The sequence below is a fragment of the Myotis yumanensis genome, unplaced genomic scaffold (genome assembly GCF_028538775.1).
Source record: "Myotis yumanensis isolate MYYU_CA2020_CCGP unplaced genomic scaffold, mMyoYum1.0.hap1 SCAF_7, whole genome shotgun sequence".
In the NCBI taxonomy this organism is placed as follows: Eukaryota; Metazoa; Chordata; class Mammalia; order Chiroptera; family Vespertilionidae; genus Myotis; species Myotis yumanensis.
This window is the reverse complement of record NW_027223758.1, coordinates 59915709-59935502: the sequence shown is the minus strand read 5'-3', so window position 1 is coordinate 59935502 and position 19794 is coordinate 59915709. Positions and strand designations below refer to the sequence as shown.

General features: G+C 36.3%; 1 protein-coding gene across 1 annotated transcript in view; it reads left to right on the top strand.

Annotated features, from left to right (window-relative positions):
- Window positions 1-19794, top strand: part of L3MBTL4 (L3MBTL histone methyl-lysine binding protein 4) — a 258313-nt gene that overhangs the window by 41596 nt on the left and 196923 nt on the right. Inside the window, exons 5-9 of the mRNA XM_070421567.1 lie at window positions 12520-12624; window positions 13668-13803; window positions 16365-16456; window positions 18061-18215; window positions 19258-19334. Of these exons, the coding sequence (XP_070277668.1) occupies window positions 12520-12624; window positions 13668-13803; window positions 16365-16456; window positions 18061-18215; window positions 19258-19334 (565 nt within the window). The remainder of the gene's footprint in view (window positions 1-12519; window positions 12625-13667; window positions 13804-16364; window positions 16457-18060; window positions 18216-19257; window positions 19335-19794) is intronic.

The window sequence follows — 19794 nt, the reverse complement described above, 5'->3', positions numbered from 1 at the left end:
CACCTGGATGCCACATAGCTCTTAACACTCAGAGCATCCAAACCAGATTCATCTTCTCAGCCTCCTTGTCCTGGGCTCCTTGTCCCTGGGAATGGCCTTCTTTACTAGTCCCCTGTGGCCAGCTTGAGTCTTTTCTCTCTCTTTGCTCTATGTTTGACCATCTAGTCTGCTCCTTTTACCTCTTAATTCTTCAGTTTCTACTCTCTGTCCTTATCACTGTGGCCTTAATTTAGGAGTAAGTCCTGGCTTTATTTTTTCATATAAATTATAGCAAGAGTTTCTTAAATGGTCTCTCTCTGTCCAGGCTGGCTCCACCTTTAACCTTGCCTGTACATTATTGTCATAATGATCTTTGTCAATTGCGGGTCTGTTTACCACTTTTGTATTTAACATTTTTTATTATTAATTTTTAGGCCATTCTGTGTGATTACCTGTAGGTGCATTTTGTTTCTTGGTAGAATTATAATCTCCTTGAAGACTAACGGGGTTTCCTTTTTTTGTTTTTAATTCCTTCCTGCTCTGTGGTTCTCTGGGAAGAGGTACATTTTTAGCACCTATTATTGGCTTGGTGCTTTTACATATGCTGCCTCACTAAATCCTTCCAGCTACCTTCCGCTCACTTTATAGAAGAAGGATTCTATGATGCACTTCTCTGACCCTTAGTTTATTTAACTGAAATTGGCAAACCTTCTCTCGGCCCTTCTTGGTGATTTTCATTCAGAATACTAGCCAGGCCCAGGTCTCACTAAACTTCACTGTTGTCAGGACTTGCCTTGGTTTGACCACAGTCAAGTTCCTGCCTGTGACCTGCCAACTGAAGGAATGTTGATCTTGATTTTGTGTTCTTCTGTACTTCAGGGGGAGTGCCCAGTTAGAAAGTCACCCATCATTGAGCTTCATCTGGTATCTTAAAGTGGCAGACATTGGCTTTACAAATCTTTCATTGTCTCATTGTAATGTTATTACTCCTGCTTTCAGAGTTTATAACTTACTTTCTTTAAGATGAAAACAAAAACATTTTCCCATTTTACTCTTTTCCTCTCCTAAAACAAAGCAAAATTGTTATACAGACTTCGTTGTTTCTACTTTTCCTCCCCTGCTACTTTCAGTGATATCTTAGTCTAGGACCGTGGTCGGCAAACTGCGGCTCGCGAGCCACATGCGGCTCTTTGGCCCCGTGAGTGTGGCTCTTCCACAAAATACCACGTGCAGGCGCACACGTACAGTGCGATTGAAACTTCGTGGCCCATGCGCAGAAGTCGGTATTTTGTGGAAGAGCCACACTCAAGGGGTCAAAGAGCCACATGTGGCTCGCGAGCCGCAGTTTGCTGAGCCACAGTTTGCCGACCACTGGTGACATCCCTTACTTGTTCTTGTGTCTTACTCTTTCTTCCCCCATTAAAATCTATTATAATCTGCTGAACTGATTTGGCTCAGTGGATAGAGTGTCGGCCTTCGGACTCAAAGGGTCCCAGGTTCGATTCCGGTCAAGGGCATGTACCGTGGTTGCAGGCACATCCCCAGTAGGGGGCGTGTAGGAGGCAGCTGATCAATGTTTTTCTCTCATCCATGTTTCTAACTCTCTGTCCTTCTTCCTTCTTCTCTGTAAAAAATCAATAAAATATATTTTTAAAAAATCTATTATAATCTATTATGATTTGGGAAAGAAATACTTTGTGTCCTGATAAGGAAATTCCAGCCATCTGTAGGATGACCGGGGAGCATTATTTTTAGAAGGGGCACAAATACTTGGGGAACAAAGACACCTTCCTGGTTTTACCTTTTAAATTGACCAAGATGGAAGAGAACCTTATTTGAACACATTCTTGTTCTCTTAATCTTCCTTACTTAAAATAAAAAAGAAAGGAATGGCTCACTCTCTCTTTCTATTAGTAAATGTAACTTCTGCATCCAGACCTGAATTTTATTTTTAAAAATCTATTTTTTTCTAAATACACCAGTACATCAACTAGAATTTGGACCCCCCCCCCTATTTTGTTTTTTTATAAAGTCTGGATTTGTACTTATCTCTGCAGGTGCGAAAGATGCTGCTATGAAAATTCATGTTTGTTATAATCCCTTATAAAACTATGGGAGACATCTACAACCTTTCCTACCATAATAATTCAGTCAGATGTCAAGCTATTTGTGTTTTGAACATGCTTCCAAATTACTTAATAATGGCTGAGAACATTATCTTAGTTTTAATATAGATCCTTAGACAATACTTTAAATATTAGTCATGAGCCACATGATCATCATGCATGGCTTTCTTAGTGGTTGCATAAATGATATTCCTCATTATACTATAAATTTTAATAGGCTGAGAATCAAATATAGCTTCAGTCTGTATTCACTTTTTATTTGCCTGTTTGTTTGCTTCTTTGTTGGCTTTTGTCCTCTCTATGTATTTTCTTGCCTCCACTTTTAAGATAACTTCATGGATGTTTAACATTCTTCCTGTGAGATATATATATATATATATATATATATATATATTTTTTTTTTTTTTAAATACTGTGTGTATTTTATTTAGATGTTTGGCTGGGGGTTAAATTACAAATTATATTGAGGGCAGAGAAGGAAGTGTGTTTTAAAACTAGAATGTGGCCTTACAATGTGCAGTCATTCAGCTGATTAATTGCTGGGATCCTGAAGAACAGAGTGGATTCCCATTCATGTTTACTTCTCATATTCTCTAAAGCTGTAAGTTTGGGGAAAAACTGAAGATACATCTGATCTTATGGCTCGGAGACTTTCCCCTTCTCTGAAATGGTGTGACTCGGAGTGCCAGGGGGCTGTGCGATGGTTTAGCAGATTTGAAGTATGGAGCCGACAGCAGATCAGGGTGGCTCTTTCCTTCTCAGGAGGGGCTTGCAGTCCCTGGAAAGGCTGATTATTTGCAGTGCCAGCTGGAAGCTGAATGCCAGTTCAGAGCTGTTCAGAGGAAAAGAAATTAAAAGAAGAAAATAGTGAAATTCATAATCAAGGAGAGACAATTTCCACAGCCTTTCTTCTTTAGTTAAAGGAAATTTATATTAGAAGTATCCTTGTCTTTTTTCCCTGGGAGGGTTTAGACCTTTGGGAAAAATAGTGGGTTCAGTGTTTTAGATGCTGGACTCAGAGGCTTTGTGAAATCTGCTCAGTGATAGCCAGTGATTTATCAGACAACATTTGAAGTTATTTTTAAAAAGTTCTTTCTATGCAGTTTTTTATTTTATACTGCGTGGGCTATTTCTCTTTGTTCATGAGATCTTTGTTGGTGTAAAGCTTCCTGAATTCGACAGTATTTCACCCATTCTAGAACGTGCTATTTTTGTTTTTGAGACTATAATTCAGTCAGTGGTTAGGTTATGGTGACTGGAGATATATACACACACACACAAATGTATATATAGTCTTTCTATCTATCTGTTGCCAAATTCTTACTATCAGTAGGTCAGTAAGTTCTGGGGAAATGAGAATTTTTGAATCCGAGGTTGTAGTAGAATAGATTTTGAAATAACAGGAGGGATTACATTCACTAACTTGCTAATGTATACTCTGTTGTGCCATGAATTTTTTGTTCTCTATTTGTAGGATGCTCCTTGGTATAATCTTGGTAGTAGTTTGGGATTCAGAATTACTTTATTAAAATTGTTCAAAATAACAAGGAAGTACTCCCTAAAATGAGCATTTAAAAATACAGAATCAGCCTTCCCTAGCTGCCATGTTAACTAAAGCTTTGCAGGGTTTTATATTTAATTATTTAGGTGATGATTTCTTCCCATTAGCTTAACAAATGGCAAAAATAGGTGTCACTTGGCAAAAGCCGAATTTGGACATGCCTTCCTGCCTGGCCTGTGTATCCATGGTGAAGAGCTGCTGGGAACTGCTGTGTTCTGCTTATTGAAATCTCCTACATATGTTATGTAGTCAGTGGGTTGATTGATGACAGATTCCCTGAAGGAATGGCCACGTGGCTCTTATTCTTTTTCTAGGTTTTAGCCCCTTTTGAACATCTAATGAAAGTTATCGCTAATCTCCTTAGAGAGGTGTTTATATCCATTTGCATGCAAATTTTATATGAAATTAATGAGGTTTCTGCAATCTCTGAAGAAATCATGGATCCCACTCCTGCTTCATCATTAAAAACAGATACATTAAGGTATAGTTTAAACAGGAAATTTTAAAAAGTGTATACATGTGAGTGATATGTGCTGTGTGTGTATTATATATATAATATATATTATATACATAATATTACATATATATATATATATATACATATATATATATATATATATTTCAAGTCCTCCATTTTCTCTGTGATTACAATAAGAGAAAACTAGAAGGGTTTCCAATATTCTTGATATATCGCACTGTTAGCTCAGGTGAAAATCATAAAGCATCTTATGGAAAAGCAAAGAAGGATTTCATAACCTCTCATAGTTTGCCAATATTTTGCAGTGAATAGACATTTATGATGAAAGATTCATTGCAAGAGACCTGGGAAAACATTGAAGCTGTAGTAATGCATCAGAAAGATTGACTTGAAAAGTATGTACAGAAATGTAGTTGTTAATGAGCTGTCCATAAAGTCCTTGAAAGAATTAGTATATATTGATAACATGATAAAAGTAAAGTGATCACATTATGGGAAATTTGGAAATTTTTCCCAAGCCTGAAAGTGGGTGTCAGTTTAAACTCCCTGCCTTCTTCGTCTTCTGCATCCAGCCAGTTATCAGCTATTGCCCATTTTACCTCCTAAAAAGCTATTGAATCTCTTCCCTCCATTCTAGCTTTTCTGCATTGATTGAGGTGCTTATTATTATTCATCCAGGCTATTGCAGCATTTTGGAATGTAATGTACATTTTCAGTTAAGCAGGGTTTGAATTCAAATTCTAGGTTTTATTGACTAGCTGTGTAATGGGGACATTTGTGATCTCCTCTGAACCTGCTTCTTCATATGTGAAATGGAGATTGTAATAGTTCAAATACAAGGAATTTTAAGGCTTAGTAAGCTGAGTTAGATGCTGTACATAGCATATGAGAAGCTCTCAATTATTGGTAGACTAGAGGCCCAGTGCACAGATTCATGCACCAGTCAGGTCCCTCAGCCTGGCCTGCGCCCTCTTGCAATTTGGTACCCCTCTGGAGATGTAGCAGTGCATGAAGCAGCAGGCAGCTGCGGAGGAGCCCAAGCCAGGGCCGAGCGCTATGCAGCTGCTGCTCATCATGGCCCCTCTGTGCCTGCTGCCACTGCTGCTCTGTAGCGCTGCTGTGGAGGAGGGAAAGGCTTTTGCTACTGCAGCTGTACTGGCCAGCTGTGAGCCTGGCTTCTGGCTGAATAGCGCTCCTGCTGTGGGAGTGTACTGACCACCAGGGGCACCTCCTGTGAACATTATAGCGACTGGTCCTAATGGTCGCTTAGGCTTTTATATATAGAGATATTAATAGCCTCTTTAACCATTTTTCCTATTTCAAATCTTGCTACTTTTCTAATTAATTCTCCACACTGCCAGTAATACAATCTTTATAAAATGCAAGAATGTTTTTCTTCCCTATGCTTAAAATCTTTTCCTAGAGTTTCATCAACTAAGAATGAATGGAAAGGCCCTTAAGACATATAAGGCTTCTTGTGACCTGTGTCCTGCCTATTTGCCTAGCATCATCATCACTTGATAGTGTGTTGATTTTTTTTATAAAAATACAATGCTATTAAAATTTTTTAACGAGACAGAAGAGTATAAAAATAAAAAAGCTTTCTCTCTGCAGGTTCCCTTTTCTAGCTGAACTACTCAAAATAATTTGATGTGTATATTTCCAGATCTGTATAAATGTTGTTATATAGATATGTGAGTAATGTTCAGATAAATAGTTGTGTTTTACTGGACTAACATTCGCTTTATGTTTATCAATATATCATGGCTATGATGCCACCTGAGCAGATCTAGGTCTGTGTCTTGCTTTTTAATAGTTGCATTGTATCCCATTGTATTGTGTCTATTTGCTTTCCATCTAAAATTATTTTTATATATGCCATTGTAATAGAAATATTATTCAATTTTTCTCTCCAAGTGGATAGCCATATGTCCTAATGCCATTTATCTTTACTCTTCTGACTTACAATGCCACCTTCATTTTATATTAAATTCCAATATAAGTGGGTATGAAACTCTCTGTAGCACTGTTTTCAAACTTTTGGCATGTGGGGATCATTTATAGTCACAGACCACCAATATTCAGACCTATATTTTTAAAACTCACTCTATTTGTTTTAAAATTTTATCTTTATTGTTCAAAGTATTATAAATGCCCCCCATTTTTTCCCCATTGACCCTCTCTACCCAGCACTTGCCCCTCCCTTCACCACACTATTTCTGTGTTCATGGACTATGCGTATATGCATATAAATCCTCCAGTTAATCTGTCCCCCTAACCACCCCGCTTCCCTGTGAACTTTGTGAGTCTGTTCCATGCTTCTATATCTCTGGATCTATTTTGTTCATCAGTTTGTTCATTAGATTCCACATATGAGTGAGATCATGTGATATTTATCTTTCTCTGACTGGCTTATTTTTCTTACACACTCTAAGTTTTAATTATAGAATAAAAGCTTAAAATTTATGAAGTCTTTACTAAGTGCATGGGAGAGTGTTGCCCTTAACCTTTCATAATCTACCAGAGTGACTAAGAAGCTATATGCTAAAGCCAGACACATTGTGGTGTCAGGCACATTATATAAGCTCTTGTGCCCTAGTTTCATCGTCTGTAAAATGTACATAATAACACCTATTTCATAGAGTTTTTATGATGATTTAGTAAGTTGATACTTATTAAGTGCTTAGAACAGGATCTGGCCCAGATTTAAGTGCTTCATAAATGCTTGGTGGATAAAAGGCATCTTTATAGAGGATAGCTCAGGCTCCATAACCATTACTTCTCATTCCTTATTCTTCATTTCTGTTTATGGAGAAAATTATATCCACTATGGGTTGTCAAGTAGGAAAGTAAATGTTTGGTGGTTCCTCAGATGGATCTGGACTGTCCTGGTTTAATCATTCTGATCAAACATAAACTGTGATTCCTTTTGTTTCATCAAATGCCCAGTCAAGAATAAAATCACCCTCAAAACTGGGTAGGCTAATTCTTCCTACTTTAGAGAGAGCTGCAAATGCATCCCTAGCTTTCTTTTTGGTTGTATTTGTTTCAGGAAAAGTTTCTTCATGTTCCTTTCCAAAGTAATTGAATTAGTTTTAGGCTACCAATAACATGATTTTTTTTTAAATTTTTTACATTGAGTAAAGAAAATCATCAAATTGACAAAGAGTTAAATTCTCTATGCTCAAGCTGTTTCTTTTACAGTTTGTTTATAAGACTTCCTTATATCTCTCTTTTCACTTTAAAATTGTGACTTTTCAGCCCTGGAGATATAAACTGAGACCACTTAAAATTCTAAATATGTTTCTGAAATAAACCATTTATGAAGGTCACTGAATTCATGGCGATGGTTTTTGGTGTTATAAGAAATTTTGTTTTTAACATCTATAATAATAAAAGCATAATATGCTAATTAGACCAGTCGTCCTTCTGGACAACCTTCCAGATGAAGCCGGGGCTGTGAGGGAAGCCCAGGTCCTGGGTGCCTGCTGGTGATTGGAGGGAAGTCTGGGTCCTGGGTGCCAGAGAGAAGTTGGTACTGGCAGCCAGGGGAAAGAAGGCCTACTCTTGCACAAATTTTGTGCATCAGGCCTCTAGTCTGTATATTAAATCCATCTGAGCATCTGTCTCTTTGACAGCCATCACATGAAGGTTTGGAAACCGGAGGCCCAGCCTTGCCCAGTCTTTTGCATAGCATGCTAAAATATGTGCCTCAGTGGCTGTGATCCCATTGCATGCCCAGTTTTTCATTTATTTCAATATTGAATGAAAATCAGGAAAATATTGTTGGCTGCCAACTCTTGCTTATGAATAAAATCGAATGCCTATGGGCATTCAGATAGAGCCTTCCCCTGAGCATGTTGACACTCTTCTGTAACACACAAATCTAACTGATGCTCTGCTAGTGATGATGGCCACCGAAACTTATGGGGTCTCTGTAATGGCTCAAAAATAATCATTGCAAGTATAGTCTCTCTGTTCTTATAATGGGGTGTTCAATGATAAACAAAGTAAACTGTCCAGAATTTCCCACATCTATCAATCAGGAGTCAAAGAGCTGTTCATGCTGTACATTTGTGACTTTGTCCACCCATGCACCAAAGGCCTGCTGGCACACACATGTGATACTGAGTGCCCCTATGCATTGTATTTCATAAAGGAATTTTGCCAATAGCCTGTCTGTTTTTCTCTTGGCATGTTGCTTTGCTTTAATATCTTTTTCTAATGCTCTGACTCACTTTTAAATAATAGTATATAATTTGTACCTGCTTTTGCTCTGAGGTATGGAACTTCAAATAATCCTTCTCTTTCACTAGTGACAAATTTATCCATTTCATACTAGAAAGCATTATTTTGCAACTATTCTTGGAGGAGGGGGGAACAAGGCAAAATAGAACACCTTAACTTCTGTACCTAAGAGCACATGGCGCTTCCTTGGCAATGTCCTTTGGCCTTCCATGCCCTGGAGCCACATTTTGTTTTGCCTGTTTTGTAACCATGTCTGCCTCCTTATGTGGAACAAAGGCTTTAGGAAGACTTGGGTCCTTAGATACACTCTGCTGCTAAACTGGTTGTGTGACCTTTAGAAAGTCTCTTGACCTCTCTGAGCTAGAGTTCCTTTATCTTAAAAGTTTTATTCAGGTCTACAAACCTTATGGCTTCTTATGACTGAATTTAATAAGCTTATTGTTTGTGTTAAGTGTGTGATTTCAGTTTCCTTTCATCATAAAATATAATTTTATAAGTACAACTCTCAATTATCTTTATAAAATATAAGCTTTTCAGAAAGGAAAAAAACACACATTAAATTGCCTATTAATAAACCATTTAACACAAAAGAGATGGATGAAGGCAGTGATATTTCTCACTAAAAGTTGCCTTTCAGATTGTTAAAAATGAATGTTTTCTTTTTTTATTTGAAACCCCAAAAGAATGCTCTGTCCTAGCCATATAGTGTTCCTTGCAACATTATTTAAGGGTCCCAAATGCTCAATTGAGAAACCATTTCGAAAGGCTGACAAGGCTAATGCTGATCATTCTAACTCCCGACTATGAATTGTTGCCAGTGTTTTGAATTTATCATTCATATGTGATGAGAAGGTATAGTTTGCTAATATAATACTGGCCCTAATTTTGCATCAGTTTTGTCAGAATATGAAAATGTTCTCTCAATTTCTATAGCTTCTTAAATTTTCCTTCAACATTATTAATATACTCCCTTTGAGGTTTCTCCTTCCCTTTTGCTTTCTTATCAGTGTTGTGTGTATGTATACATATGTGTGTGGTGCTCTTGAAGTTAACTGAGAAATTCAAAGCAGTGACAGGAGGTAGTCACACAAAACTTGTTAAATACAATCTGCTGGAAAACATAGTAGATGTGAGAAGAAGGCTGGGAGAGTTAAACATACACATGACATTTACTTTTGTAGAAATAAAATGTTCCTGAGAAATCATTCATTCTTGCCATTTCATTTTTGGGTTTTGTCATCTTTTAAGTTTTTTTCTTGGAAGCTTCTAAAATAATCTGTGAATGTAAGAAAGTTTTTAACGACATTTTACAAGCCAGTTCATAAATATTTTAAAATAATTTCATCTCCCTATGAAAATGCATGCACCCAAGTATAGAAGAAGGGCAGGTAAACCATGGTACCCACCCTCAGTGGAGTACAATGTAGCTCTAAAAAAAAAAAGAATCTGGACAACAGTTGTGACCTGACATAGAGTGGTTTTCAGGGGACATTCAGAAGAAAACAGCGTATATAGTATGCTACCTTTTATAGGAAGGAAGAGAAAATGAAGAAAAAAATAGCTGCTTATTTTTACTAGCAGAAACCCAGGAAAGCTAAACCAGAAATCAGCAAGACTGGTTATGCACAAGAGGTGGAATGGAGTGGATAGGATATGGGAGGGAGAGACACTTTTTGAGTGCCTTTTTCTATAGCTTTAAGTTTTAGAAGCATGTTAATATTCTGCATATTAAAATGTAAAAATAATTCATTATGAACTGAATGCAAATTGAAACAAATGAACTCCATTTTATTTCAAATGAATACCATAACTGCATTGAAGAAAGAAAGAGAATATACCTCATTTGTTATTTGTAAAAAAGCAGAGAGGGAAAATTGCAAACAAATCCTGAACTCTTTTTGTAGGTTTATTTATTGTAGTAGTGTGGGTAAAACAATTCTGAAACTATAATAGATATACTATAGGATTTAGCAGAGGAGTAAGTGTGTTGACCTTGTTAGAGGGGAAATACAAATATGGATAGAAAAAGGCAGAACAAGCCCTTTGGGGATGGATTGAAATTAGATGAATCTGTTTGAACTTATGATTCCAAAAAATACATATGTGTACATAGATTTGCATATATGTGTGCATGTTTATGTGTGTATGTACTTGTATGTGTGATCTGCATGTGATTGTATAGTGAAGGAACTGGACAACACTGTAGTTGTGTGATCAAAATTAACATCACCAATGGGGAGACACATGATCATCATGTGGCTGCCGATGTGATATCCTGAAAAGGATACAAACATCATCACCCATGTAGTATACTGGCAAAAGAATGTATACATGAATCTAATCAGAAGGAAACATCAGACAAATCCAAAATGAGAAACTTTCTATTTTAATAAAATGAAGGAGAGGAAAGACTATGTTCTTTAAAAATGTCAATGTTATAAAAGATAAAGAAATGCCATGGAGAATGTTCCAGATTAAGGAAGACTAAAGAGACATACCAACTAAATTTAATATCTGACCCTACACTGAATTTTATTCTGGATGGAGAAACATGATATAAAGTTCATTGTTGGATAGATCAGAAAAAGTTGAATATGAATGGAAGATTAGTTCAAAGTGTTGTGTAAATATTACATTTACAGAGGCTGATAAATTAGCTATTTTTATGTAAGAGAATGTTTTTATTCATAGGGAGAATACTGGTATACTGCTCTTAAGGAAAATATTTAGTATTTAGGAGTAAAGGACCCTCAAATGATTCAGAAAAAATCATATGTGCATGTATATGCATATCTATTTCTGTATACACATGGACACGAGAGCAAGGGAGCAAATGGAAATGGTAAAGCAAATGAGGTGGAATGCTAATAAGCCTTGGCAAAGGCTATAAGTATTCTCTTTACTGTTTTGTTCTTGCAACTCTAAGTTTGACATTTCCAAATGCAAAGAGTTCTTCAAAAGAATAAATTTTACTTTAAAAATAGGCATTCATGTGTTAAGCAGTAATAAATGGTAATGCCATTAGTGGTTGGAAAGCAGCTCTTTGAATTAGATTTTAATAATCATTTTCCATTAGTATACTTGTAAGTTTATTTGCAATTAAGAATAAATTGACTAGTAATGTTGAATTTGCTTGAAACTCCTCAAAACAAATAGTAATTCAGCAAGGTTCTGGGAAATAATACCAGTACTAAACTAAATAATAATGAATGGGAACAAATTAGAAAGTTTATTATGAATTAGATTTCATTTACAATAGCAATAAGAATTAAAAGGTACACAGAAATAAGCATGACACAGCATTTTTTTAGTCTATGTGAAAATTTAAACCATCTTGGCCAGATAAATGATAGGATTAAGTGGAGGGGAGCAAGTTGCTGAATTATAAAACTCAACATGATGAAGATTGCTTTCTAAATAGAAAGACTCATTATAAACAGATAAGCCAGTGAACAGAATAAAAAGGAAAAAAAAGAGAACCAAAAATATGTATCACAGAGATAACTGTACAGATCAGTGGACTATTCAAAATATTTTTGTTCAATACTTTGTTTTCCATATGAAAAAATAGACCCCTACCTCACACCATAGAAAAAGTCAATTCCAGTTGCATTGTACATTTAAATATGAAGAACACAACTTTAAAAGAGCACTGTGTAAGTTCAGGGTTGCTGGGGATTTCATAGGCTAACTGTACAACCTGTATAGGAAATAATTGATATATTTTAATACATTAAAATTTTAAAAAATTCTCCACAACAGAGTCATCATAAACAAAGTGAAGAGCCAAGTCACAGACTGGGGATAGGTTATATTATAATCAACAAAGGATTGTTTCCAGAGTACAGGAAGAGCTTCTTCAAATCATTAATGAAAAATGAGCAAAAGGAATAATTGGGGAATTCACGGGGCATAAACTTTGTAGATGAATTATTTCAAAGCACATAATTATGATCAAACTGTCCTTCAGGGTCAAGTATATAAGAGCATCTTTCTATCTTTAGCTCTAGTACTGAGCTTCCAGATAGTACAGTAAATTCCTGATTGTAGGTATAGCCACACCAAGTGTTTTAATATCAAATGTGAATATATTTCAGTGGCTAATGTTATATCATGAAATCTCACAGGACCAATCCTTTCCAGAATACGAAAATGGTTTTCAGGTTGGAATGAGATTAGAAGGCATTGACCCCCGACATCCATCTGTATTTTGTGTACTTTCTGTAGCTGAGGTAAGAGATGGTTTTATCGTTTTGAGCTAAATGCACAGTGAAGTGATAGAAGAGAATTTTCTAGAGAATAATGAATTGGGTACTTTCTGTTCTAAACAAGTTCCAGTACATTATGGTTTTATTTTAGTCAATGATGGGTGAAATATGTCTCTTAATGATTTTTTTCCTCTGAAGATTAGGTTTTTTAGTAAGTTCTTCATCCTTAGCAGGTAGTCTTGATTTAATTGGTAAATAGCTTTCACCTGAGGTTGATAATAATCAGTGAATCCCACAATGTTGCTTTCGTCCATTAAAGGAGACAAAATTATTAAAGTTTTAGCTAAACTAATGAGAAATGCATATGAAAAATATCCATGCATATGAACTATGTATTTCCCATAAATATATGCATTTTGTGAAAATTATATAAAGAGCCATTGATGAAAGTAAATGGCTTATAAAATGTCATATTTACTAAACATTTTATATTACTATGTTGATAAAAGAGCTGTATATTTTTAATAGCATCAAATATAGAAAACACTGTTCACTTAATTTACTGATTAATTATAACTATTAAACTTATACAGCATGTCTAGAGAATGTATTTCTCAGACTGTTTTATTATTTCCTTTATTGAGTATGCTGGATTTATATGTTAGAGTTTAAATAAGGCCACATCCATTTGGCTTTTGCTTTGTACTTTAGCTTACTCTGTCTTGGGATATGACTCCAAGCCAGACAGTAGGAGATGGGGTTTCTGAAAGGAATATTTGACAGGTATTGAGTTAATAAATAAACTCATTGAATAGATGTATAAATTGACCTCATATTTCTAGATTGAAAATTTTTTTGCAGAAAAAAATTTTAGGTACTTGAAAGACAAGTGTATTTTGTCTTATTTAGATGTTGTCTATAAATTTGTTCTATAATATAAACACATTTAGATGGAGGGATTGGTTCACATGTTGATAGCAATGACAGAATATATGAATATTTTGTTAATGTTTTGTATACTTTAAATACATAACACAATGAATGATTGCAAACATTCCATTTTGCAGGTGTGTGGTTACCGTCTAAGGCTTCATTTTGATGGTTATTTAAGCTGCTACGATTTTTGGACCAATGCTGGTTCCCCTGACATTCATCCAATAGGGTGGTGTGGAAAGACCAAACACGAATTGCATATCCCTAAGGGTAAGCAAGGATGGAAAGAGAGTGAGTGGTTATTTCAGCTTTATTTTAACAACATTTCATGAAAGAATAATGAGAGCCTGGTATGATTTGGTTTTCGAAATGAAAGTTTGGTCATCAAAAAGGAGTAATTCTGTAAGGATATGATTCTTAGAAATAAATGTCTTTTTAATAAAAGCATCAATGACTGCTTGAGTCAGAGATTCTGATAAAACAACTAGGTAACAGAATTAAAATCTTATGATAGCATTTTATTTTACATAAAGTTTATTACACTTTATGAGGAATAAAGAAACTAATGCTTAAATTGTGATTAAAATGAAATATCTAAAATAATGAAATCTCAGTCAATGATATTGTGCAGAGAAACTTGATTCACTGACACTGTTTCCAACAGAAATCACAGGAAAACAGGGAAATATGAAAGAGAAAATATTTCACTGATCCAAAAATATTTATTGAACCTGTTTTCTTTGGGCCAATAACCTGATTTTGTTGTTGTTTTATACCAAAAGATAAAGACTGTCTAATGTGACTGAAGCCATTTTTATTTGCTGTGTGCTAGTGAGGTGAGGATTTGACCAGTTGAAATGCCAATGGGCTCATTTCATTGCATATAAATCTACACTAATAAAAGAGAAAGATGCAAATTGACCATACCATCATGATGCCCACCAGCCAAACAGGAGTGAGTATGCAAATTAACCCAACAAAGATGGCGGGTTAATTTGCATACACAGGCACCAAGAGCAGCTGGGGGTGGGGCAGGAGGCTTGTGTCATCGCCATGGCGACGACGCAGGCATTCCCCCCAGCCCCAGCCGCTCCGACCTCTGGGCAGCGTTGGAAGGCGGAAAGGTAGCTCCGGGCCAGAGCCAAGGCAGAAAGGTGGCTCCGGCCAGAGCGAAGGTGGTGCCGGCAGCCAGGGGAAGGAAGGCCCATTCTTGCACGAATCTTTGTGCATCGGGCTTCTAGTTTCTGTATAAAGTCTTCTTTGATATTAGATGATTTGATGACCCTGGAAACTTCAGGAGTTAGTATATAGTCATTTTATTCTTAGTAACCAACTCAGGGTCCCCTCTGGCATCTGTCCCTGAGACTAACAGCAGAATCCCTTAAGATTGCTGGATTTCGCGGAAGCTGATAACAGGCCGTAGGTTCATTCATTTGGTAGGTATTGTTGGAGCCCTTACTCTGTGCAGGCACTGGGGATATAGCACTGAATAAGATAAACAGTCTCTGCCTTCATGGGGTTTTCATTTTAGAGGGGGAGTATAATATAAACAAAGACAAAGATTCATTGTCAGGCAGTGAGGGGGTGGAAGGTCAGAGAGCATCACAGGGACACTCTGACTTAGTGTGATGAGGAAACGCCTGAGAAAGTGGCATCTGACAGATATGTGGGTGAAAGGAGAGAGAAAGCAATGTGGCTGCATGGATAAGAGCAGTTGTTGGAGACAAAAGCAAGAGTAAATGTCCTGGGGTCAGTGTGCTTAAGGAATCACAAGGAGATGAATGTGGCTAGAACAGAGCAGCGAAGGCGGGAAACCAGGAGAAATGGAGATGCAGCCTGGCTTTGAAAGCTGTTCAAGGAGTTTGACTTTTATTCTAAGTATAATACTGATCTAGAACCCATTTTCTTTGGGCCAGCACCCTGTGAACCACTTTAGGGCACATGGATGGGAGGAGGATGCATTTTTTTTAGGGGAGCCTACAAAGCTATGGATCAGAAAGCTGGATGGTCTTTGGATTGTGAAGGTATTTCTGTAATTTACACCAAGTGTCTGGCACCTGGATTATTGCACCACTAGGACATCTGGTGGCCTCGATGATATGGCTTCTTCTGGAGTGATGAGGAAAACCTAGAGAAGTAGGAAAACCCTCTTCTAGTCACCAGATATAGGAGATATAGAACGTATACTTTCTAATTCCCAGGGCTGGCTAATTATAGTTTTATGAAAGTGGGGTTTTGTCATTTTAATATTTTGTAAATCATTGTCTTTAGTATTTTTTAATACTAAAAATATGTGCAGATAATAATATGTCTCCTTCCTTTTCCCATTTTGGAAAGTCCTAATGGGATATGAGACATCCGCCAAGCAACCAGGGTACCAATTCCTTATCTTAATGAATTTTAAAAATTTGTAGATGGGAAATCAAACTCAACAGTTTTGAAGTTTATGCATGAAAAAACATTGAAAGATCTCTTACCACCACCACCACCATACTCCCCTCACCCCCCCACCCCAGGGAAGGTGAGGGCATGTGCTGGGGGCGGGAAAGGCCGGGGAGAGGTCAATGGGGGAAAAAAGAGACATATGTAATACTTTAAACAATAAAGAATTTAAATTAAAGAAAAGAGTTGTAGAAATAACAAAAAAAACAAAACAAAACAAAAAACAAAAATAACCAACAACATTGAAAAAACCTAGAGATTTTAATTTAAATTTTTTGTGTTCTGCTAAAGGACATTTAATTTCTGGAAGAGGACTGAATAAGAATTATATATTTAGTATGCACATGGTTACATTTGTGGGTATCTTGAATAATCTATACTTTTTTTAGGTTATAGAAAAGATAAATTTGTTTGGATGAATTATTTGAAGGCCTGCAAATTCCAAAATGCTCCCAAGAAATTATTCAGAAACAGAAGTTCTGTAAGTATTTTCTCCCTCAGTATAAATTAGATTTTTCTTTGAGCTTAAATTTTTAAATATCCACTACAGTGGGGCCTTGACTTACGAGTGTCCTGACTAATGAGTTTTTTGAGATACCAGCTGTCTCTTGGCCGATTTTTTGCATTGAGTTGACAGAGTGATTTGAGTTAATGAGCTCCTTAACGAGCTCGGTCTCGGAACGAATTAAACTCGTAAGTCAAGGCCCCACTGTGTATATTATGTTGTACTTTAATTTTTAAAGAATTCCTAGCTTCCTGTTGACCTTTTTTCACTTAATATGTCAGTTTCTTATAGGCATATCTTTTTATCCCCTTTAAACATATAATTAAATACTTTGATTGGATGGAGAGAGTTGAAAACTTTATATTTAAAGCCTTCTAAAATTTAAAATGCCTTTCAGAATGTTTTTTTTTTCCTGTGCTTTTTGTGAGTTAATCATTTAAAGTTAGTTTTGGTGTTTTGAGACCAGTAAATGCTCCAGAGAGACTTTGAATGTACCCATCCTAGTTGGATTTATGTGTAATGACAATGAAGGTAACATTTTATACAGATTCAAGAAGTGTATGAGAATTTGAGAAGAGTATACTCATACCATCTATGTCCCTAGCAATCTACCAAGTCTTAAGGAGAGAATGAGGATAAGTCACAGCCCTACCTCCTCTGAGCCCATGGGCCCAGCAGTGAGGCCACACATCAGGGAAAGGGGTGGGAAGCCTAGAGTCTTGCACCTGTGGGCCGAGTCCCTGTGTAGGACACCTACCCAGCTTTTCCAAGCTTCAGTGTCCTGATGTTGAAATCAGTGTTATACAGTTTCTCTATATGGTTCATAGAATGTATCAAGGAAAGAAATGTGAAATTGCTTTGAAAAATGTAAGGTGCTTAAGGAAAACAAAACTCAGGGGTCAGTATATATAGTAAAGAAGTAGGAAAACCCTCTTCTAGTCACCAGATATAGGAGATATAGAACATATACTTTCTAATTCCCAGGGCTGGCTAATTATAGTTTTATGAAAGTGGGGTTTTGTCATTTTAATATTTTGTAAATCATAGTCTCTAGTATTTTTTTAATACTAAAAATATGTGCAGATAATAAAGAACATTTGGGTATTTCAACTATAATTTTATTTGTGGGTTACTACATGTATTCCTTAAATATTGAAAAAGCCACTAATTTCAGATCTGATCAAAGTAAATAATTTTGGTGCTAAAGAGTGGTATTTGGAAACAAAGCCTCTGGGGAGCTGAGGAAATTATTTGATACTACTGTATTCAGTAAACATCATATTTTAAAATTCATACAAATTACTGTAAGAATTGAAGAAGAAGGAAAATGACCCTGATAAGGGAACTAAGCCTATCTGGACAAAGAAAGGAACAGCACAGTGTAAAAGCTAATCTTTCTATCTTTGTTCTGAATATAAGCTTCCTAACAGTTTGTTGGGCTATTTTTACTGGCATTTGCTGGCTTTATTCAGAAGGGGAAGTGTTGAGACCCTGTAGACTTTTCTGATGCTAAACATCATAGAAGTTCTGACCATGCTCTGTCCTGTTTGGTGTCCTGTTTTTTTCTGGCGCTGTGTTAGAATGGACCAATGCCTAAAGAATTTCAGGTGGGAATGAAGCTGGAGGCTGTCGACAGGAAGAACCCTTCACTGGTGTGTGTGGCAACCATAGCAGATATTGTTGAAGACCGCTTGCTAGTGCATTTTGACAATTGGGATGATAGTTACGACTACTGGTGAGACACCATTGTGTGTTTTATTTTTGTGTGTTTTATTTTTGTGTGTTTGTGTTTTGTGTTAAGAATTTCTTTTCATTCCAGTATTGTCGCTGTTCTTACTGTTTTTGAAGTTATGAACAACAGGAATTCACTACCACACAAATTGTTGAATTTGAGCCCGAGAAATGTTTCCTTCATTCCACGAGAGGTTGCCTAATGAGGCCCCATCCAAAATAATATGACCAGTTCAGGGCACTTTGCTGCATTTTGTCTAGTTGGTAAGGGAAGCATTTTTCGTGAAGAGGAAGATAAGAACTTGCAATATTTTTTCCTGGAAAATGTTGAACTCGCCCTGTCATATTTTTCAAAGGAAAGATTCAGGGAGGATGGAGTGAATTATTTGAAAGCCTGTGGGAGCAGAGAAGATGCTACAGTGCCATTAAACTAACATTGCATGAGTTAGAAGGGTTTTCCAGGCAAAAACCTGACGTATGGAAAAGGGCATGGCAAAATAATTTTAGTAGCATTTCTTCATAGAATGTCCTGAATAACCAACAAGCCTCAGAAGGATACCTTGATTCCTTCCTTGAACTAAGAAGCAGAGTAAATATCAATTGCTGTCTGTGTCTTAGGGAGTGGAGTCTGAATCCTTTGAAAAGGAGAAAAAAGAAATGTGTAGTCATGTGGAGTCTGATTGGGCTGTCCATAAATTTGGACTGGCCTATTAATGTTTTTCCTTGCTGCTAGCAAGAAGTGGTAGAAGAGGTTTATTGAAATGTCCATTCTTTGGGGATGTTGCTGGAAGTTCATGTTTTAGTCAAATGCTTTTTATTTTATACTTTTAAATTTCAAGAAGGTTATGTAAAAGAGAAGCTGGGTCACTCAGCTTACAAAATATAGTACTAAAATTACTTCTAATTCTCTTTAGCTATAAACTAATGTTTTAGCTATGAAATAATATTTTCCTTGATATCTCTCTATATCCAGAATGTTCATTACTCTTGGATTATTTGTCGGGCCTTGAATAATATGGGGTCTAAATAGAATCCTGTTTTTGCAGGTGTGATGTAAATAGTCCCTACGTCCAGCCTGTTGGTTGGTGTCAGGAGAATGGAAGAACTCTGATAGCACCCCACGGTGAGTGGACATGCTGGGTGTTCTTTTAAGTCATTCTGTGTGAGTGGCAATGGTCATTCTTATTTTCATTTATATAAACCACATTTAAATAAAAAGTGTATAATGAAAATACTGTGCAAGGTTCTGTTGACCACCAAGTAACCCGAATATCTAAAATCCGCACATCCTTCCCCATAATGAAAATAGACTGTTTTTGTAAAGATGAATTAGACATTTAAAAAAGTTGCTAAATTTTTTTATCCAACAAAATGAGTGCTATTGCTATAGATCGACATTTAAAACAAGCTATTTCTAGCTACATAATTTATCTCATAACTTTTGTTAATTCATTAATTGAGCCTCAGATTATTAAATATACTTAGCTTTGGAGTTGAATATAAGAAATCTAATAAGTGAGAATTAATAATGACTTGCCAGATCCCTTTACCAAGCTGACTTAATAACAGCTAAATACTGAAGT